Source organism: Antedon mediterranea, chromosome 2 (genome assembly GCF_964355755.1).
Source record: "Antedon mediterranea chromosome 2, ecAntMedi1.1, whole genome shotgun sequence".
NCBI classification, from domain to species: Eukaryota; Metazoa; Echinodermata; class Crinoidea; order Comatulida; family Antedonidae; genus Antedon; species Antedon mediterranea.
Window position 1 is genome coordinate 3,947,483 of NC_092671.1, and position 24,290 is coordinate 3,971,772.

The 24,290-nt window shown below is 32.4% G+C and overlaps 1 protein-coding gene across 1 annotated transcript; it reads right to left on the reverse strand.

The window, feature by feature from the left end:
• Window positions 1-11,761: 11,761 nt before the first annotated feature.
• LOC140039521 (uncharacterized) lies at window positions 11,762-23,412 on the reverse strand. The gene is made up of 5 exons (XM_072085131.1): window positions 22,688-23,412; window positions 21,913-22,004; window positions 14,371-14,487; window positions 13,888-14,142; window positions 11,762-13,334 (listed from the first exon to the last, which is right to left on the reverse strand). Exons 2-5 carry the CDS (start codon window positions 21,965-21,967, stop codon window positions 13,102-13,104), a joined length of 660 nt encoding a protein of 219 aa, XP_071941232.1. The 5' UTR covers window positions 21,968-22,004; window positions 22,688-23,412; the 3' UTR covers window positions 11,762-13,101.
• Window positions 23,413-24,290: the final 878 nt, after the last annotated feature.

Below are 24,290 nucleotides of genomic sequence, written 5' to 3' on the forward strand. Positions count from 1 at the left end.
TTAATTTGTTCAGATCTCTTTTTTTGCAGCATTGTACAATTTACAATGTTAAGCTTCTTTAATTAGATTTCTACAGTATTGCACTAAGTGGTTTGGAACCCACCAAATAAAATTGCAAGTTGTTGATTTTAACAGCTTTAATGAAGAGCAGTTGATCAAAGAAATGTTACAGATATATTCGATAGTTTAGTTTTGCAACTTGATCTTATACAACAATGTAGACTAATTCCAGATTCAGGCCAATGATTGCAACACATTAACACTAATTTTATTACTCATGTTTATACATAATGCATAATTCCAGACTAGTTTGTCCATCTGTATATTGGGGAATCATTTTTTCAGAGTTCCTATGAGTAATTTTGAATAATACTACAGGTGGAACCGTGATAATGTGTAAGGAATAATTGGCAAACTTTTATCGAAAGTGATGTCTCATACACTGATGCATACTCTTAACACCCTGATCGGAATCTGCTATTGTGACATGGATACCAAAAACAACACCCTACCGTGAATGTTCCTTTCCATCTGAAGTGCGTATTTGAGTCAGCATTATCTGCAACCTATTTTTCTAATACTGGGAGGTATAATGAAATACAATCGCGTTTGGATTTGTGTATACATTTAATTTTAAGATAGTATTCGTACATTTTAACGTTAAAAGGAATTTTTCAAAACTGTTGTTTTTCCCGCCAAATTGGACGCCATATTGGATTCTCGATTTATCAACTACTATGAGAAATAGTTATTAAAGTAAGCCTCAGCTAATTTTAATCATCATAACACAACTCCAAGTAGAAAAAACGTGAATTGGTTTTCCCTATCCCCTATATATTATATAGGTATTTGTGTGTGTTAATAGGCATTTTTGTGTGTTATATAGGCCAAAATTTAAAAGTGCCGTAAAAAAATTTCCCCAAGACCCTGGGATGGGGATTTTTTTCTGACATTCTATATGGTATACTCTATCAGAAAAACCAAAACAAAATTTTCCTTTACTTTTTTCCCGCAAAATTTGTACTGCACCCAGGCTTAATTGTCAGCTGAAATAATCAGGGAAGAGTAAAATTAATTTCACTCTTCACCTGAAAGAATGTATAAGTGTATCACCCAGGGTAAAGGGAACTAGATGATGTGTTGGATGCGATAGTCCGCAGTAGATTTTTCATGTTGGTTGGTGTTAACAATTAAAAAACAGACAGGCAGATACAAGAAAAGATAATTTTTTTTAAAGCTATAATATACATTAAAAAAATTAAACATAACATCAATAGAGACAGATGATCTTCCACACGTACGATAATTACCTGAAAAGGCAGAAAAGTGAAGACCAGTGAAAACGCTCGTAAAATCAAGACAACTGCCCAATCCAAAAATTAGTTTGAAGACGTCGACATGTTTTATTTTTGTTTGGTTCAGCACAAAAGTAAAAATCAAAACTTATTTGTTTATATACTTGTTACTTGTTACAAAAGCACAATATAGCCTTCTTAATAAAGATCCAATCCAATTTACATGGTGTAGACAGTCACTAAATCTCTAAAAGATTAGACTGGTTTGTATCTGGTATCAAACGGAGAAGAAACAATAGAATTAGAAATCAAAAGAAAACTGAAGAATTTTATTTTATTATTTTATTTTATTCAAACTCATTCAACAGCGGGAAACCCCGCCCCTTACAGAATGGAACAAATTTCAATTGGAGGATATTTATGAATATGCGCCTAAAAATACGTTCAAGAACCAAGTGGATAGAAAATGGTGAAATAATCAGTAAATACTTTCTATCTGTGGGAAAAAATAATGGTAGAAAAAAAATAATAAGATCCAATGGATCTTATGCCGAATAAACAAATGAAATTATTTCAGAAGAGGTAAACATTTTGAGAATCTATACGAAAATCAAAAGATAAATTTTTGAAGTATCTAAAAGAAACAAAATTAACAGATGATGAAATTAACAGAGGGTGAACTGACACTTTTGGATAAGGATGGATGCAATGTTGGCAATGAAACGTAATAAAGTAGGCTTACTGACGGCCCTACCGTTGAATTGTATCAATTTTTCTGGCCTAAAATAGGCTCATTAATCTATAATGCTCAAGCTTTAAAGATGGGAAACTATCAATATCACAAATCACGCATGTATGTATGCGAATCATATGCACTTGTGTGTTTATATGTATATGTACAGGAACATAGGCCTACTGCTAAGATAAATATTTAAAAAAAAAGATAAAAATGGGAAAATTAATTACATCACAGTAGAAAATGTTTTTTAGTACATTTTAATTTTCAAGTTTTAGATGTAGAAAAATATTGAATTGCTTTGATAAAATCGTATGAAAGATAGGAGAAAATATAAGAAAATAACCGATGGGGGGAATCAGAATATCAATGAAAGATGTATAAAATCGTATTTTTTTGCAGCAGAAACTGCGCTCATAAAAAAAATACCGTATTTTGTATACCGTATTTTCCCCACAAAATTTATACCGTATTTTTTGTACCCTTTTCTGCTGCCAATAAAAAATATTGTATTTTTTTTTACCTGCAACATGAGGTCAATATCGTGTTTTTATTTTCTGTCGCTGTCAGCTGTCTTACACACGTGTATAGATAATTCGTCGAAAATGTGGAGCGAAGACGTCACAGTATTTACTATATAAATCTGTGTGGGAAGGGAGTGGGAGGGAGTGGGAGGGAGTGGGAGGGGGAGGGGAAGCTAAAATGTCCGGCCAACTACTAAAATGTAATAAAGGGGACAACCACATTTATAAAGACATTTGTAAAAAAATAAAGCAGGATTACGAATAGACTTGTCTCCAAAGCAAGTAAATTCAAAGCTGAAGAGCCTCCGAAAGCAGTACAACATTGCAAAACCGAATTACTTGTCCCCATTACGGTGTTTTCTGTGCTCTCACAACATCTCTATCACTAGGGCTAGGCTGTTGAAAGTGAGGCGTAAAACATCCTTTATTTATTAATTAATTTTGGTAAAAAGGATGAATTTTAACACGACCACCCAAGAAGTATTGTTAGCAGAAACGGGGTACTAAAAAATACGGTATAAAATATACCATATTTTGAGCAGTTGCAGCAGAAACAGGCCTAAAGTTAGGTCCATGCTATCGAATTTTAACCGCTGTAATCAATCCATGCTGTAGGCCTATATGAATATCAGTAAATTACGTGTGAGTAGAACGTTATAAAAAACCACATTCTTCCCACAGAAGCGAACTGATAAGGTACACGCAGCAAAGTTGAGTGTAGTCGTAAGTGACTAGTAGGCCTGAAATATCTAAATTTGTTTATCATATGGTAATCTTCTTTCTCTGTTATCTTATCGTAATGTTGATTTACCAACTAAGCGTAAATTAGGCTGAAATCACCAACTGGAGAGGGCTCCTAACATTTCAAACGCATACGGATTTATTTCGTCACTCTTATCTGTTTTTTTCGGAAATCAAGTATTAAATCATTTTTTGTTACGTTGTCGTTTCGAAAGTTGCGGTCCTTTTACGAAATTATTTCTGTGTTTCCTAATCAAATCAAATGTTTCTAGTGCATAAAATTAACAAACAGCAAATCAAAATCAAGGAAACACGCCTATTAGTTCTATAATTTCTGTAACAGCGTCAACACTTTTCTTCACGATTTGGTTTCGTGTTTGTTGAAACAAGACAGGCGCCATCAGGCGATGGAAGTACCTACGTACGTACACTAACAACATGGTTATGGCACAAATTATATAATTTGATCACTTTTGCGTATACCTAAACAAATAGTCTGCAGTGGAAACATACTATGTTCACTTCCTGTCAACCAGAATAATGAGTTGTTTATATATTATTTCCTATATATATTTCCTATATAGTTAATTGGCGTTCCTTATCAAAAATTGTATCAAAAATAATTATAGCTCCCAGTAAAATGACGATAAATACAATTTCAACAAATAAAGTTGTGTAATCTGAAGTTATAAGAGGGGTGTTATAAACATAAATGGGTAGTATAATATTATATAATAATAAGATTTATACAGCGCACATATCCACAAAAGTGCTCAAGGCGCTTGTGAAAACCATGAAACAAATTGACCTTAAACCTAAATACTACTGATAATTTTGACAAAAACCGAAATAAAAACAAGACCAATCGAACCCACATCACTGCTTCCGTTTACCAGCAATTTAAGGTGCATAGACCATCCAGTACATAACTCACAGGTGTTCTCTGTGATGTGTGTATCTAGCAAAACAAATAGTAGGCCTAGCTGTAGGACTAGGCCTACCAGCAGTTAAAAGCCTATAACATTCATTATTTGAAACCACACGTACCTATACCTTTTCTTTCAGATATTAAATTATAAGAACTTAACAATTACATGGATTAGAAATCCGGACCAGGTATTTTCAAACAATTATTTTTGACTTAAAACAAGGAATCTTTTAATTTCGCTTGTTTGTGGCTCATCTTTTATTTTAAACAGTTATCCACTTTCATTGTTGATACAAAAAAGACTAATTTTCCAGTAAAACCACAACAAAATCTTAATGACTTAATACGAGATTTTATGAGTGAGCACTAAATGGCGGCGTAGTGAATTATTTGACTCGTTTTAAAAGCACTACGTGGGAGTAATGGATTTTCTTCACACGTCTTAAGACTACAAATGTACTCTAAATAAAATTCACCGTTATTTTGTGTAGTTTAAGTACTTAATAAGTTCGCTTGAAATGGACACTAAAGGCCATCAGAGCAGTTTTATCGCCATTTATTTGCCGATGAGGTTAATTCATGGGTACTTAGATGCTGCGAAGAAAAGGCAACTCAGAAAAGAGTAAAGGCAATTGTATGGATCTTTAAAACACGACACGACAATCGTAGGTGTTCCATATGGTTCGAAAGGTATTCTTGGCCCTTGTGAATTATTTCTAAATAGATGTACTACTACTATATTTTGTTTCTTCAACTTCATTGTTGTTTTCTGACTTTTAATTTCATTTTAAAATCTTAGCCTAAATACAGAAAGAGAAGTAAAAACATCATTATGTTTTCCGCTAACAGAGGCTGAATGAACCACACAATGATCAATTGGCTATCATTTTATTGTATTTCATATTTTACTTTTGACCCAATGGGAGTCCTAGACACCTCAGATATTTTTCTCAATTGTTTTCAATATTTAGATGATGAACTTGATGATGAGAAGTTGTTGGTATAGACGATAATGATGTAATCAAAAGTATTTTGAAGGTGTTGTTAATGGTGAGGAAGGTGTTATTAATGAATTAAATTATTTATAACGATTAAATCATGATAACAACCGACAAGATATGTTCTTGTGTGACTTTTTGCTGCAAACCCAATCTGTCATTGTACTCTCTTAGGATAAAGTACAATATTGATTTACAACCAAAATAAACCGCTTCACAAAAAATAGTACTTATAAATTATATTAAACGTTTTAATAAATTGCAATAAAAATATATCATCTTAAATTATCATAATTATAGTAATTACTGCTTATACTTAAAAAAAACATCAATTATTACAATTATTATTTTTTTAAACAGTGTCCAATTGTGTAATAAAATGAATGCATTACTGTAGCACATAAATAATATAATCGTTGTACTTATTGAACATGTGATTAAAGTATTCAGTTATTAATTGACAGTCACAGAGGAATTGTATTGGCGTGTTTAAACACATTGCTATTATATTCCATTACTAACTACGAATACAACATTTATACTAATTGTCGATTAGTGTATTTGACGAGCATATAAATTAGCTATAAATGAATGTTGCGAGTGCGCAGATCGATCTACGCTTCACAAATTTGCACAATGTCAAAACGGTATGTTGACAAAAATTGATTTTCCAATTTATAAGCAGTATTGACTATAACACAACCATGCTACAACAACCTGGCCAAGTTCCCTAACGAAGGCATAGTGAAGTCCACTGGGAACGACCCTTTCTTTTAAATGCTGATTGGGAATGATAATTATACTGGCTTGCTTAAAATAATTTGCAGATTAGAATTAGAATTTTTAAGTTGTAATACTCAAAATGCAAACTACATCTATAGTATGAACGCATCAGTGACGGTTCTGAAATTGGGTCTTGAGGTCATCGCGCACACTATGTGACATAATTATCTATTCGTTTAGTATGTTACTATAATAGTAATTGTTTTCATGCGTAATAGACATCAGGTGTTTATTAACAAAACCATTAAAAAAATTCCACAAACAAAATCTTGAAACTTAATCTAATTTAGTGGTCAAAATTTGTATCAGTTGTTGAAACTTTATTTTAAAGTTTTGTCCACACAAAGAAAAAAAACACTCCTCACAAAATGATGACGTCATATCTATACCTTATTTGGGAACATCACAATTTTGTTGTCAAACTAATTTTAACGTGTAAACAGTGCCTAAATTACAGATTCAAACCATTCCAAAACTATTAGAAACCTAAAATATCAATAGCTAGGCCTAGTTATGCAACCCAGCTGTGCCACGGATTTAGAATGCACAGTCGACCTTGACATTGCACTCAATGTAGGCCTAACTCATATTCTACAAAATTATTAGTATGTTATACGAACTGTCATTAGTATAGAATGTCTTTTATCGTGTCAGATTATTATCGTGTTTCTTCATGAATTTAATATATCACTTATCACCTGATCAATTGAAAATTCTTTCCATGCTGTATAATCTGTCGGTAATCTCTTCATCGTTTCTGTAGTTTTTTCTACCCACATCATTATTATGTATATGTACTTCTATCTACGGGACGACCAGTACATTACTAATATGAATTACATTAAAAAACATAGATCGCGCTTTTAATTTCAAACCTAAAATGTTTGACAAAACCAACATAAAAATATTCCGGAGTCGCATACAGATCAAAATGATAAATAAAAAAAAATAAATAAAATTATATGAATATAATCTCCTATAAGAGTAAGACTGTAATTTCCTCAATTTCTAGTTAAGTCTAAATTATTTACTTACCGTATTTGTGTTTGTCTATTTCGTCCTCCTTGGTAACAAAATATAAATCATGTACATCGTAGAGTATGTCTAACAATAACAAAATTATTTAATATAATACCAATTCCTATTGTTTAATGGTGAATATATTACAGTAGAACAAGGCCCTATTAAGAGGACCCTATAGAGTTGAGAGAAAGTGTCCCTTAAATAGGGGTGTTTAAACCACTGTATACCATTCAATATTGAGATGCTTTTTACAATAACAACAATCACTGCTCATCTGTTGAATAGTGGCATCTCAGTGTTCTGATTCTTATTGAGTAAAATGTGTGTTATTGATGTTTCGGACATTTATGGTAGACAAAATCAACGCCTCACTACTCTGACCACTAAAAGAAGAATTAGATTAAACCAATACATCTATCACAAACTTTATCACTTAACAAGTGCACATGGCAGAATATAGGCCTATCCAATTAACGTAGAAATATGATAGCGTTTCACTCGCAATATATTTAGATTAATTAATCTCGACAAATCAGAATGCCATTCATATATCATAGTTTTAATGGCAATCTATATTCAGGTAATCTATCAATGCAGTTCTAATTTTTTTTATTATAAAACAGAAAATTCTATAGTGAAAACTCCAACCTGCTTTTACCGCAGAACGATTTATTCGGATAATACCTCACAATATCAGTCATTTTATAGTATCATCAAGAAGTAGTCGCGCGCGTACTAACCTGCACCGTTATCATTTTTTGAACGCGAATAACAAATTATATTAATCTAAAAATGTAATATGATTATGCCTCTACCATAAAGACAAAGAAAGGGCCAATCGAGACACATTATCCAAATTACCAAATATAATGATAATGATATGCTAATAACCGGAATCAACGTTTATACCAAATACGGTTTAGGCCGAAGTGTACAGTACTGACAGTTTATTTTGTAACTCATTTTAATGAAACAAGTATTAAGTTAAACCTTACTCTTTTAATGGTTTCATTACTTGAGCGTCATCCAAATATCGGTATACATGCTTATGAGAGGTATTTCTGGAGTAACTACTTACTTGTGGTATGAATGTGTGAATTTATAGACATGCATTATGAGATCATGAGATAAATAAAACGATAGTAAGAGCCGTAATAGACGATATGTGACGGCGTCGCGAGTACATCACAAATCTCAGTCAGATACTCGGCTCTTCTATGTTTATCAATTACAGCACTAAAACAACTACCCGCATTTATAATACATTCAGTGCAGTACATGCGTTTAAAAAGTTTTAACTGATGCGGCAATCGCATAGCTGGCACCATCGTTAATTAATCTGTTTTCAAACACTTATTTTATTTAACTCTAAATATTTTCGTTGTTCAACCTGTGATTTTTTCTGTCTTTTTAAGTAAGATAAAATTACACATTATGTGAATCATCCTCATATCGCGCTCTAAATATGTCTACATCGAACGCGCGCGCGTACAAACTCCGATAAAAAGTTGACGCGTACAGATGCTGAAAAAGTTATATCTAGTAGTAATATCTCATCACATTTTTCTTGGTGTTATTACTGTCAATGACTTTGTAAACTAATCTAAACATTTGAAATCACTTTGACACTTTCACTGATCATTTTTATCAAAGTGTATGACTTACTATATCGCATGAAAATTATTTCCGAGACGTTATTATCAACATTACCAGCATCAGAATGCTCTTGCTGACGTCAGACTACATGCTGATAAACACATGATACCAACCCTGGATGAGATAATGTGTTTTGAAAAAAAATAATTTAGGTCTCTACCTGTATAAAGGGTAATACGGTCACTTAATTGGAAAAATTCTAGGCCTATATGATTAGGCCTAAAAATCCGCTTGATTGAATCGAAGTGGGAAATGTAAGGAGGATTTTTCGGGTTGAAAAATATGTTTAAACTTGGTATGGATACACTTGAGCCATGCCTAATTGTAATGAGGCGCGCGCGTGCAGCGCGTGACATGATACAGTAAAAAATAAAATACTAACAGGTAATATTTATAACAAATTGATGGGATTGAAAAATGTCTTAAAAAATATATAGGCCTACTCTATATGTCAGTCTTGTGTTTATCTATATATCATGTAATTTTACCGTTATATATCGTGTTTCATTTTCCGTTAAAATGGATGTAAAAAAAACGTTGGTTCGCCATATCCATCATGTCACGACAGCTGCCGATTTCATGCCAATAAAGTTACTTACTGTTAGATTTAATAACAAAGTCAACTACTTATGAATATTATAATGTGACCACATTATATGACCACGTATGTTTAAGTTGTATGTGAAACATATGGGCCTAATATTGGACCGCCAAATTGATATATAGGTCCGCCAAAAAGATGGTACAATGATACACAAAAATGATGGTATATTGTTCTACCTGATAGTTGTTAATTTTTGAAAATGTTAGCATAATATGCTTATACCAACATTACGTTACATATATTTTTACAACCGACGGATCATCTGAACTGTCGCTTGTGATTGGTCAAATTATGTTTTGTTGCGCGTACATCCTTAAGCCGATTTTCCACTAGGCGAATTTGTTCGAGCGAATCGAATGCGTCAGGTTATACGCATGTGTAGATAGGGATTTGGAAGATGGAAACATGAATACGCATGCGTATAAGCTAACGCTTTCGATTCGCGCTAACAAATTCGCCTAGTGGAAAATCAGCTTTAGCGTTGATTACGTCCAGATTATACAGATCAAAACAAATGTTTCCAAGTCAAAACATTCTTATAATGTATCATTTATTTTAAATTTCGCATTTCCAAACTTAACATCACACTATACTCACAGATAATTAGAATACCATTTTTTCTTTATAAAAATCTAAATAATTAACATTTAAAAACCATTTATTTTATAATAATTTTCTTGAATCGAATCAACTAAAGGTTGGACAAAATGAAACGTATACGCATTGAAAAAAATCTACTTTACTATAGAACAAATGTAATGACAAAATTAGTTATCAATATGTGTAATTCCTTTAACTATACTAGTGTGGAGCTTTCGTTTCCAAACCACATTACTAGCAAGCTGTCGAGTATAAAAGTCATTCTGGCCATGCTGTTTCTGAGCTTATGCAACCTGACTTGTGAAAGAAAGGAATTCTGCAAAGCCATCAGGACACTTGATATATCAAATTCACGGTTTATGGTGCAAAATTAATGTCATATTTTTTTACGTTCAAAGACACAGAATTGACACGCGCTTACAACAATATCTACTACTGTACTACTAACAACGTTGGTATGCGCGCGCGTACAAAATGTCTATGTATTTGGTAGACACGCGCGTACAAACATGGTTACTGTACGCTGATTTAAGCACGACAAGCGTTGTGTTCGTGATGATATCTCTGATGATTTATGTACTATTTTCTATTAAAGTAATTAATTACAAAATATGCCTATATTACACATTTTATACATCTACCACGCATTATCATTATACATGTATATTTATTTAACATTATACTTACATAATTTCAAGTAGAAAGATATTAAAATTTACATCTATTATTATTGTCTAATAATTATTATTACATCAAGATAAAACTGAAGCATGTATCTAAATAATTAATTATAATTTAGTAAGAAATGTGTTTGCATACAATAAACACCCGCTTAAAACTCTAACTAAGAATTCAATGTACAGTATATATATATATGTATATATCATTATGATGTATTACTATTAATATATTGCTTTGAATCGAGATTATTTAACAATTTATTTTTAGACTGCTAAATTACATCATCGATACGACGATGTAAGCTACAAGAAAACATTTAAAACCTGATTGTTCATATGAGCCATTTTTATAACTTTGTTGTAATCTTTACTGCGCATGCGTTAAGAGTAATCTGCATGAGTGAGTTTTTAACCGAATCAATTTTACCGGTTAGTATCATTTTACTTCAACACCCATTTCCACTTTGTCCAGAAGAAATAAATGCGTACAATAGATCTTAGTATTAACTTTAACTTTAGTAACTGAAACAAGTTAATCAATTGAGTTAAACAAACTCAATCGCAGAAGAAATTAGTATGTAGGTTTGGGTATAACAATCTTTATAACGACTTTAGTGACTAAATTCACCAATTGGGTTAAAAATTCAAGCGCAGAACAAATTAATAGTAGGCATACTAATCTGCAACTTCAATGACATGAGATTGTCTCCAAGGTACATAAGTTGAAGTTGAAATTATATTGTCCTAAAGCATATTTTCTCAAACTCAATATATTACACTAATATAAATGCCTACAATATATACATTACAATTTTGTGTATAAAAATGCAAATATTTCTAATATTTCATGCCGATCGTTTATCTCTGGAGGTTTTGTCAATTCAAGTTAAAGAGTATACCAATATAATAATTATTTTTTCGCGTTTATTCCACCAGTCATTTGTCTATTTCAGTTTATTAATGTTGTAACTTGGACAGGATCTCGCTGAACATAAAACTACTAACTTAATTATGAACTTTTTCCATTATTGAGAGGGTACGTAAATCAAAATGTTGCTGTATCCTAACATATGATCACATATTCTTATATTATTTGCTTTGTGAAGATTGACGACCAATATTAATTATTGGAGATGCGTACATCTGCTTTTCAGGTGACTATACAATTGGATAATTTTCCAGAAGATCATCTTAAACTAAAACACTGTATCATACCACATAGTTCTACATGTAATTGTAAAACGTTCTGATGGTAGAGGCCTAATCAATTTCTAAGAAGCTAAAAACTGCAGGAACGAAAAATATGATATTCCTTTCATGTATTCATTGGAATTACGAAGGAATATATACGTGACCAATAATTATTGGATCTATGAACAAAAATAGTTAATTTAAAGCTAAAACTATTGAAAAACATGTAGGGACAAAACAAAATGCGTGTCCATTATCAAACAGATATTGATATTCATTGAGTTGCATACGTACATACATATTCCAACATTTTTATAAATCAATACACGTGACTATAGGCCTAAGGATTTGATCTATGGACAAAATAGTTAAATCTTAAAGCTAAAAACTATTTTAAAAACATGTAGCAACATAACAAATTGATGACATTATCAAACAGATATTGATATGCATAGAGTTGCATACGTACATACATACCATCAGGATCGATTTGATCTAGGAACAAAATAGTTAAATCTTAAAACTATTTTTTGCAATTTTTTATAACATGCAAACGGATGTCATTATCAAGCAGATATTGATATTCATAGAAAATGCTTGTATCTTATTCCTTGCATGCATGCATACGTATTGAAACATTTCACAAAGAAATATACGTGATCATAAGCATTGGAACTATAAGAACAAAATAAATAACACGGTAATTCTGTAAAGAACGACTACACACAAAAATGCATGTCATTTAAGCTAGCTAAATTGCTTATTTGAATAGATCCATTAATATCAGTACTTCAAATACCGGCATCTATTAATCTAAGTTTAAGAAATATGTCATTATGTATTAAAACCACATTTGAATAATTACTGAATTTCTAATTATGTCTAAGCAGAGAACGTGAACAAATAGTAATCATGACATTGCAAGATTTCCATAAATAAACATATTTTACTGTGGAAAGTAGTTAATATTTGAAAGACTTTTGGAACCATGTTTTATCAGTCCCGTGTTGTATTGCTTTTGAATAATTTTTTCCATTCACTCCATCAAAAGTACGGTTCTCACGTGTGTTATCGTTTTTTAAATTCCTCCATCCGAAACACAATCTTACACACACAACTTCATAGATGCGGTACATTTCAGCGACATTTCTTGATCATACGGTATCCACATATTCCATCGTATATGATAAAACAGTTTTTCTTCTTCTTACTACGTTTTTCCAAAACTTCTCAGTAAACAAAACTGATCACAAAGGCGACTCATTGGTGTATGAAACGTCATAATATGGAACGATCTTTCGTTCGCAAAGATTATCGTACCAGCTTCATCAACATCTTGGTTTTACCTCCGAATCAGCAGCAAACTAAAAAATCCTAACATAACGATTAATAGTAAATTGCAAGAAGTTCGTTGACTATCGCTTGTAGACTTAAAACAATTTGTTTCACAACAAGTTACACACATATCACTGTCATTTTGTATGTTACATTTGTCATTGTCCCTTTCAAGTTCTGCATATCCGTTTGTCAAAGGTTTATCACAAAATTTGTTGACGTTGATTACATTATCCACCACTATGGAAAAATCGGAAAAACACATTTTAAGTATACAAATCAAACACATTAAAATGTATCCAAATTTCATCTAGGCCTTCATGCAATATTATTTACCAACTTGACAATGGTCTATGTTGCTGTCATGTTCAATCTTATATTGTTCAATACGAAAACTCTTGATTAAATATCCCGAAACACTTATTGAGATCATGTAACTTTCAAGAATGACTACAGCTAGGCTGCTACACATTAGAACGGAAACTATCGAAGATAAATAGATAAACAAACATTTTTCTTACATAAAACTTTTCTAATTTCTTTTGTTTTACGTAAGAAAAATATATGTTTATGTATTCATCGTCGTTCGTTAGACTTATGTCTTGGCATTTGGTTGATAAGAGAGCCGAACTGTTACATATTAAGCTATGTCAACACTATCAAACTAGACAAAAAGTGTGATGTACCGAATATGTTAGCGATATGACATCATATCATGTCAATACATTAGCACACATTTTTTGTCACATAAAGTTTGATAGAGTAGACAGGGCTTAAAAACCCTGAAACTCACCGTTAGCTGAAATTTCACAATTTGTGGAATCTCCACAATCGTCAAACTTGTACTTTTGTATTGGTGTCATCGGAGGTGGAATGGGAAAATCTCCTAAAGCCCCGTCATTGCACCCAGAACCAGTGCAGCAACTTATGCACCTAACACCGTCGGCTGTGACGTCACAGTACGTTTCATTGGTGTCGATAAAATCCGGTGGACAGTGACTTTTGGCGTCGCATTGTTTGGCAATTTTTAGTGGATTGTATAAATTACCTAAAATGATAAAAACTAATTTTCATTACTGATATTTCAAAAGTAATTTGTGACTTTTCTTAGTTAGTGAGTATGAAATGTTACATACTTTTGATTATTCAATTGTAAATGTTTTTCCCTAAATTGTATGCACAGCGCTTAGAGGTTTTAAGATATTATATTCTTTATAAATCTAGGAGTTTAAGCAAACAATATCCGATATTGTAAGAATAAGTAATATAAACGTACCGTCCCATGTGGCCACAATTGCACATACATCCTGGTCGTTAAAACACGTTATTAGAGGTGCTTTTGAACAGTCATCACACTTGGAACATGAATAGCATTGAATGGGATTTGTGTTTCCTGTTTATACAAAAAGTAGTATGTTTTACCAAGATTCAAATATACGCATAAAAGGTTAAGTTATTAATTAAAAATGGGCTAACGTTCAAATTATGCGTCACAAACAGTACTAACGTATTGTTTCTACCCCGGGGCGCTTGCTCGTTTGAATGTTCTCTCTAATGAGTTCATTAATGTCTTTGTGGAATGCATGCGTCTGAAAAAATCTAGCTCTCAACTAAACTAAACATCAGAAATTTACAATTCTTACCAGTTAGTAACAATACTGAAATAAAAACGAGAAAATCCTACGAAAGTTGAAAAAAGGAACCAAATCATAATATCATAATTCGTTAAAAAATGTTTTCTTTTATTTTTTTTTATTTTCTCTTCTAAATGACACTACTATACCATTGAGATTTGAAATAAATGATAATGTTCTGTCCTTCAAAACAGGGAAATAATCTTCAATAGAGCATTTTGTAGTTTAATTTTTTTTCATGGGTAAGCCTATATTTAATCAGAACCTCGTTTATTTAAACACAATGTTCCTACAGTTATACTATCTTTTTTTTTCAATCAAGGTTTGTTTTTGGTCAAAGTCAATTATAATTCTTGAAGTCATCAGTCATCGCGCGTCCTGTGTTCGGAACTGCGTTTTTTTTTTTAGTTTTGCAAGTATGTGTACAGGCCCGTGTGTATGTAATAATAATATTATGTGACATAGTGACAATGGCCTTTCAACCAAAAATAATCTTAAATTGTCAGGGAGACATAATCTTTAAATTATTATTCCAAATTATACCTGTATGTACGTTTAAGTGGCTTACATATGTGTGTTGAACTAGTGAATTAAGTACCCGTATACGTTTACAGTTTTGACTCAATTCGACATCGCCTATGATGTGACTAACACCTTACAGATTTCTGTTAAGCAAGGTTTCAATAAAGTTGCATTTGAGTAAATATCCTGCAGGTTAAAGTGTGATCGAACGCAAATCAATAACCCGTTATTGAGACTAATTAGTTTATTTAATTCAGCAGACGCGTTATGGACGCACAGTGCAAATGGAAACCTTCTAAGTATACAACTTTAGTAATCAATAACGTTGCAAGGCGTCCTCATCAATTGTGTACGCGGAAAGTTAATTCCGATACGACTCTAAAGCTCTGTTTACACTATCAAACTAGTTTGACAAAAAAGGTGTGATGTGCCCAAGTATGGTAGTGATAGTTCCAAATACGGTAGTGATATGACATCATCATGTCCATATATGGGCACATTACATTTTTTGTCACATCAAGTTTGATAGTGTAGACAGAGCTTAAGTAAATCAAAACGAACTCGTATAAACGATTTTGCATAATTATGTTCTACTATATAGAAATGTAGTATGGTTTAAGGTGATTTATGGACTCACTATCGAAATAACCTGAAGCTTCAATCGAATACACTGTATTAAGTTCTGTCTACACTATCAAACTAGTTATATGATGTGCCCAAATATGATAAATGAGAACATCACATTTTGTTGTCACAAAGTTTGATAGTGTAGACAATCATAAAATGGTCCTAAATGAAAGAGGCAAAAAACATGAAAGTAAAATAAATTGGAAATAAAAGAGGGCCGAGCAGTGACCCTTAAGGAAATACCAAAGGAAATGGGCTTAAGTTCATAAGCAATAGTAATAGGCCTAATTTCTGATATAAGTATACGTTTCTATGAATTACAAAACAGATTATTTGTTTTATAACACATCACTGTGATTTTATATGTTATACGCTTAAAAATATGAGGTGTCTTAAGCTCTGTCTACACTATCAAACTAGTTTGACAAACAAGTGTGATGTTCCCAAATATGGTAGTGATATGCCCAAATATGGTAGTTTGATAGTGTAGACAGAGCTTAAGAGTTCAACTCTCGATGTTTCCACTCAAAGTTGATGATGTAAAAGGACATTCTTTAAGTTTGGATAGTTGTGGTGGTCATAATTGAATTGATAACAAATCGATCAATGCTATTAATGAAGAATTATTAGGTGCGTATAATTGATACACCTCAATACAATTGACAATTACGATCGATATTTGTCGATAAAATCGATCAAAATGATTGTATAATCTAGCGATGCTATAATGGTCAATAAATGCCGACACTTCATATTGATTGGAGTTTACTATTAATATGAATGGGGAACCTTGACAATTCGTACACGTTCCTGACATACAAGAGGCAGCCATCTGAACCAACCTATGTGGACAGATACAATGTGAACTTTTCTTTGATAATACGGGCACTTCATGTGACAACAACAATGTGATGTGCCCATATATGGCCACGGTGACGTCATATTACTACCATATTTGGGCACATCACATTTTGTTGTCACATGAAGTTTGATAGTGTGGACAGAGCTTCAATGTTGCTTCTGATTCATATAATACTGTGGGTCATATAAAGTTAATGGATATCAGAGAAAAAAAATTAAGCTTTTCTTAGTACTTAATGACTTAGGTTACACGACTGATACAAAACTGTAGGCCATAATGTGTCATGTAAAATTAATAAACCACAAATCAAAATCCTAAGCATCTAACTAACCTATAAACTAGTTAAATTATACATTACATTATACAGTTCTAGGCATTACGATCAAACAGCAGAACCCCTATTACATTCACCGAAGTTTCCCCTTAATCTAGGTAAATCGATTGGTTGTCTTATAATGATAATAATTTAATTATTAACTCTCGTTGTTTCAGTTGAAGAGGTGTCGCAATGAAGAGTTTTATTGAATTTATCAAATGTATGTGCAGTTCCTCCTAAAACACAGAACTAGTTTGATTTAGTTGCCTTATCATATCTGTCCACATTTTATTAAAAATATCTACCGTTATCATGGAGGAGTTGGCAGTGTTGCCTACGCATTATATCAATCTGCAAAATTGAGGTCATCACCCGTACTGTATCTTAATTTGTCAGTTTCTTAGGAAAGTTCCGACAACGTCACATGTTACAACTGTGTACGAGAGAGGTCTAGATCTGGTTAAAACAGTATCACCGTGCGACTTATGTCTTTAGGAATGTGCCTATGGCACTATGCAGATTATGACATTTGCCTAAATACATTAGTAGCAGAATCGGTTTGTAGATATAGCAGTATTAATATTATTATTGATATATGCATTCATTTTACTTAATGTTCATATCATAACTTATTTACATATCTTTAATATATTCTGATGCATATATTATAGAAGAAATATCCGCGGTAATACAAACCACTACACTAGATTTGGAATTGCTAGAAAATCAAAAATTCACAAACTCGAAATGAGAGCCACGATGTGACAACTCGTAATGCCACATTTGGGAACAACATTACTTCCTAAATGTTGATCATGGCGCGCTGCTTAAAGATGTCGTCTGCCACTGGAGACTTCTCTGGTATGAATCAATACGATTCATAAAATCTGATGGAATAGATGACTGACTTGGGAACATACATACTGAAATGCATTCTGTAACGAGGAGTATTAAACCGAACAATTTATAGAGAGACGAGACATTCTGTTTTTAAATGACCCTTTACATCCACTAAATACTCTATGAATACATTAGCTAGAATTCTCATAAAAATGACAGATGCAGAAACTTTTTGTTCCGAATAACATTATGTATTACGATCTACGTGTTCATTGATTAACATTAACAACAACATTCGATTATTACGGATAGAATAAATACATTACAACAATGAAGCTATCAAGTCTTACTTGCCCGATAGTCCGATGTTCTTACTTTAGTGTGTATTTTAAACCACTTATTGTTTTTTTAGAAAAGTTTTAGTACAGTATATACTCATTACTAGTATCCAAAGTTATACATATGCTTTACTTGTATTGATAATTTATTAGCAGAAGTAACTCGCGCTCGTTCAATACAGCTTTGTACGCGCGTCCAGTTTGTGTCATCAAATTTTAATATTGAACATCTTAACTCGGCGTTTAATCTTTGATATTTAATATAACATTATGTTATTTCTTATATACATTATAAATGTTATTGTAAATACTTTTAATGTCATACAACTCAATATCAGTTTACAACCTTTTATCAACAAAATGACGAAGTAACTCTCGGGTCCATTTTATAGTCGTCACAGATTGACTTCTTTCTCAGTACATTTGGTAACCAGTTGGTGACATGAAAACTAATATCAATTAGTCATTCGGGATATTTATCTCACGCCTATAGCGTGTATACGTATACCAACTGCGATTTTATAGAACCATGTTGTATCCGCACTCAATGACAATTTTCTGAAGTTTTTACGTTCATTCCAACCTCAATTTGTTTTGGCGATTTTATCATGAATGTTCCTATAAAAGTGTGTTCTTACACAATCCGTCATAGTATAGTGTAATAATTCTGTCTCGTATAATTGACTGCTTTAAGATCCTCATTAGCTACGAATTCCGTATAAATAAATTAAAATGACCTCAGTATCGATTGCTAGTACTCAACGTTGCAATAAGAGCATGGTTTTACGAAACAATGGACATATTCAATTAAGTAAATTGATGCAAAATACCCTTATAGAATGTTCAGATATATGAAGAGTAGTACTTTAATCTAAAGGAACTGTCATTAACTTGACTCATTCATGCATGATATTTCAGAAATTACAATAATTTATAAATTGTTTAAAATAATAACATATCAAGATAATTGATAATGGCTGTATAATAATGATTACAAAATAGCATAAATATTATTTCGTTTGAAAGGAATTATTTACCAATTATTAGACTAGGCGTAGATTACACCATAAATCAGCATGTACTGACTATGTCATGACTTAACCAATTACTTTACTTTTGTTTAGCACGCATGCGCAATTTTCTTAACCACGTACAAAGGCAACCGCGACATTAGCGCGTACCAGACTACGCGCTATAGAACGTACCAAGACAGTGTGACGGTTCAATGTTATTTTAGCACACTTTTCTAAATGGGAGGAAGCAGCCTAGCATATATTTCTTTTTCGTCTAAAGATTTTGATAAATATTCGCTAAAAATGTCCATCTCAAATTCCATAATGTGTTTTTCCTGGAATTGGTGTCGATACTGCACTTGGAGATTTGTTTTAAGTGCACATTTCGTTTATGACGATCGTAATGATTTCCTTCACGTGACCTGAGCAGGCGTTACAAATCCATAGTGGTAAAAATCACATAATTACGATGTCTTGATATTAGTATTTGGCAGACGATGTGTTGTATATCATATTAGATATGAATAAGTAATTTAGATTTATTTTCATAATGAAAAAATACAGCAACACTAACAATAATAGACAAAATAATAATGATAATAACATTATTAGTATTTCCATCAACATACGTTCACTTAATAACAATTCAGAAAAACAAAACAGAGGTTTGTTAACTTAAGTCAATTATTTTGCTTAGGTCAGCTTTCACAAATGTTTACTGGTTTTTTTCCTTAAATCTTATATGACAAAGTGGTTCATTCCATAAGATAAAAGGAACTTTTACTTTATTAATTTCGGCCAACACATTTATACAAACATTCAGCTTTATTGCGCCAAGGAATGGCAAAAGAGGCAACAGCTTCTGTCGCCAATTAGGCGTGCCACTTCAACCAACAAAGCTAAAACGTACTAAAATGAATAGATAAAGCCTCAGTTTTCACTTAGGTACTTCTTAACTATTTTGACTAAAGCAAACATATTAATAAAATGCCAGCCCAGGACTACTATGCGTCAATACTAAGCATCATGTCGCCGTCCTCTTACGAACCTGTTTTCGTAAACTCATTAATAGTAGGTCTAGTAGTTAGCAGAAAACGGAGAAGTAAAATAAGAGCGAAAAGAAGATTAAGGTTAGATAACGTATCAAATTGTGAAGACTAATTTCTCGGGCATTGGATTATTGTGACAGAATAACTAAGCTGTCATCCGCCTCTGCCTAGAGTAGTTGCGTTCTTATTGATTTAGATGCAAGATAATGACCCCAATTTAAGTATGTCACAGAAAGCTCGTATACAGCTCAGGTGGATAAGACATCCAGCCAGGCTGTCAAAGTGTGTATCAGACTGATAAAAATGGCTTGCAAACATGTTTCATAATCCCATTCTATGAAATACTATCAGCATATTATTTTGTTTATGCGAAAGCGAGATGGTCAAGACAAAACCAACGCTGTGATAATTATGAATTAGACCTAAGTTAGGAATGAAAATCAGGTAATAAATGTGTCAAAAATTATATAAAAATGGAGAAAATCTAACGGGTGCATAATTGAATGTAATAATGTATTATGGTAATGGTAGCGAAAGCTAGATAGTGAAGAAAAAACTCAAGCTGTGGTAATAATTAAATTAGACCTTTCGTTAGTTTAATTAGAAATGAAAATCAGGTAATAACTATAGTGGAAAAAATGGAGAAAATCTAACCGGAATACGGACAATTTCATATTATTGATTATTACAATTAGACAACAATTAGAATGACGACTAGAAGTGCAACATATTCTCTATCATGTTACGTAACACAATTCATTATTACCTATCATAGGAATAACCAAGATTGGAAAACTGTTTTACGTTTGAGCAGAGACGTAACATAACATAACATGAATATCTATAATTTCAACAAGTACTTATAAAGTTGTTTTCAAATATGTCAAATTGTTATCTTAATTTGGCGATATCCTGAACGTTAAATGAATTTTCTTAAACAGTTTAAAATGCTAATTGTGTTTATTAAATCTACTAGACACAATCAGGTTTGTGCCCTTTAATACTAGACCTTTCACATTATGATATATTGTACTGCTTTTAGTTGAACTTAATTAAATGCATGAGCGTCGACGAGGCAGCATTTTTTTTCAACGTAAAAAAATGATGCCTTATCGAAGTAGAGTGACTACTGAATCATTACGTATAGTTTATAGGTAATTTACGTCCTTTATACCAATAGATTCATCACACTAAGTTGTAACAAATGAACGCGTTTTTCAAGACGGATTATAATATTGATTAAATCGTTATAAATCAAAGTACACGTTAACAAAACTCATTTATGCAATTTTGATTGAACCTATATTTTTTTACATGGTTGAATTAGTTTTATCTTCAAGTTTTTTCTTTTAGTTGAATGAATCGAAGTTTGAGCCGGGGGCATTTAACTTTAATCATCGTATCATCTGAAGTTGCGTTTAAACTAAATGATTTGCGTCATTTTGCGAAGTAAGGTTCCGTGATACAGCGGTTTATGTTTGTCACATGTTACAAACTGTATCATAAGGAATTATTTGATGGTTAAAGTAAAAGCAATATTACAAGTGATACTGTATTTAGAATTTGTCTATACTCTACTAATCTACTCTACTAGTGCAATCAGACAGGAAATCTTACCATTTGATGTGTCGGTCCATAATAGAACCAAACTCACACTCCACATCCAGAACATATCTACTGGTTTGTATATCTCACTTCACTAGCCTTCACTATAAGTGGAAATAACAAAGCAACAATAGTATCAACATTTTTATAGCATTTTATAACAGAAAGTAAATCGATATAGAAAGTTTAATGTATTATTTAAGGAATTTGTCGTTGAGATGGAGAAAGAAGAGAAAAATATGTGATATGATGACAATGAACCTTTGTTGAAAATGATATTTATGAAAATCCAAGGAGAAGATGTTAATAGCGTTAACAAAAATTAGCTTAACTAGGTGCGGTTATTCTAAGAGTTCGAATCATTCCATTTCTTTTTTTTTAATAAACTCAAGATTTATAGGCGGATTACGTCAACAATAGTGTCTACCTTTTATTTATATAATAAACCACTAAGCAAATAAATCACTATCGACATTAATCAGCTGATCACAAGAATATTGAATTAAAGAATTTACCAATGAATAAAACATTGCCCAGTTTCAAGTAAATGTTGTATTTATATATAGATTGTAACCAGATTGTCTAAATGCGCTTAGAAATAGTCAGATACTATAAAAAAAAAAGATTGAGTTGAAAAATAAAAAGTTTGTTTGTTTTCAAAAGGGTTTAAAAACTTTGAATAGAATTGAGAAGATTATTCCACAGTTTTAGAGCTGCAACCTCAAACATTATATTATTAACATTAGCATCGTTTAAGAACGAATATATAGAGTATTAAGATTCTTACCTGAAAAATAAAAATAGTCAGGCTTTATGAAAACTCCTTACATGAAATCTGCAGATGATTCAGATGTTTTTGAGAGCGCTTAGCTGGTTCATATTCCAGGGAACGTGTCAGCTGCTTCGTCAATACTTGGTCCTTGCCTTGATGCTTCGATATTCCGTCCTTCAATTTTACGTCTCACCGCCTAGGCCAAAAGGCCTTATACATCAAATTACAAATCGAATAACGACTAATCGCATCCACATCTTCAAATTAGTTCATTCTTTGCTCACCTCCTCCAAGACTATTTCCAACCTTTTGCGTATTATCCAGATGAACAGAGCTCGCAGAATACAACTACGAAACGTATATCCTTCCTCGGACCTTGGAAATGAAACTATCGCGAGTTCAGTAGCGAATCGTCATCAGTTCGCGCGGGAATCTTCTTTTCATATTCTGCAGACGATTGAGAGGAATTGCTCTAAACTACGTTATTTTACATAGGCTGCTGCTGTTTGAGGCACTCATCGATTTGACTGGAAATATTCAATAAACAATAACTCAACGGGTTGTAGCTAAACGCCATTAATAAAGTAACAATACAAATGAAGACAAACGAAAAAAATCGAATGTAAAAATTGACTCAATTGTTTCTGAGGGTGTTTCGTTGCATCTAATTAATACAATAATTTAAAACTGCCATGTTTCTACTATTTTACAAAGAAGTATAAAATAACAATCGAATAACGGTCACGGTATGTTACGGATAAGTATACAAAACTTCCAATATCCGGAAAATATCAAATGCGTCCAACGAAGCCATAAAGAAACTGATTATGGAAATTTATTATTTGAATATCAGATACAATAACGTATTTTAAAGCTTATTTCATGTTATAGTGTTAAACGTAAACATCTGATTGGCTGTAAAAATATATTTGTATGAGCGGTGAGGGCGTATTAGTAATTCGTTTATTTCTTGTCGGTAATTGGTGCGTAGGGAGAGATAAATAAAGAATTCTCTAATTACATGGACTTGTTTCTGTTTGAAATGAGCAGTAGCATCAAAGTATTAGATAGATGACGAACAGAGGCCGGTGGATCCCAAAACGTAAAACTCACAGTCGGTAGGCTACTATTTTATATTTCTGTGTGTCCGCCTATGGAATACAGCACCTTTTTTAATCATTAACTAAACGATAGTACCGTCCATATTCTAGGGTGGGTAGGGGCGTTACTCCCTAATGTCGTAGTGAACTACATACCCCAACATTCAAGTAAACACATTTCCCAGCTGTACTCAATAATAATAATAACAACATATACAGCACTCATATCCACTAAAGTTCTCAAGGCGCTTGTGAAAACCAAACAATTCTTCATCTAATAGGCCTACACATCATTCGCCAAAAATATTTACCAAAGAGGAACAAATGTTTTGACCTTTATTCAATGATAAATTGATGGTATTATACCCGGCTTATTTTGACTATTTGCCTACAAACAGACTACTGTCTGTATGGTATTCATACTACCTGTCTGCATACATCTCAAAGACGCGCTTTGGGTCCGAGTTTACAAATTCCCATTTCTGTCAGCCCTAGTACTGATAGCTTCCGCGTGATAC

Bases quoted from the DNA above. Each gene is read 5' to 3' on its own strand.
- LOC140039521 (XM_072085131.1), bottom strand. From the start codon at position 21,967: ATGTTCTGGATGTGGAGTGTGAGTTTGGTTCTATTATGGACCGACACA. The intron at 14,143-14,370 runs GTACGTTTATAT...TTATCATTTTAG, and splicing joins AATTGTGGCCACATGGGACG to GTAATTTATACAATCCACTA. The intron at 13,335-13,887 runs GTGAGTTTCAGG...ATTTTTCCATAG, and splicing joins TTGTGAAATTTCAGCTAACG to TGGTGGATAATGTAATCAAC.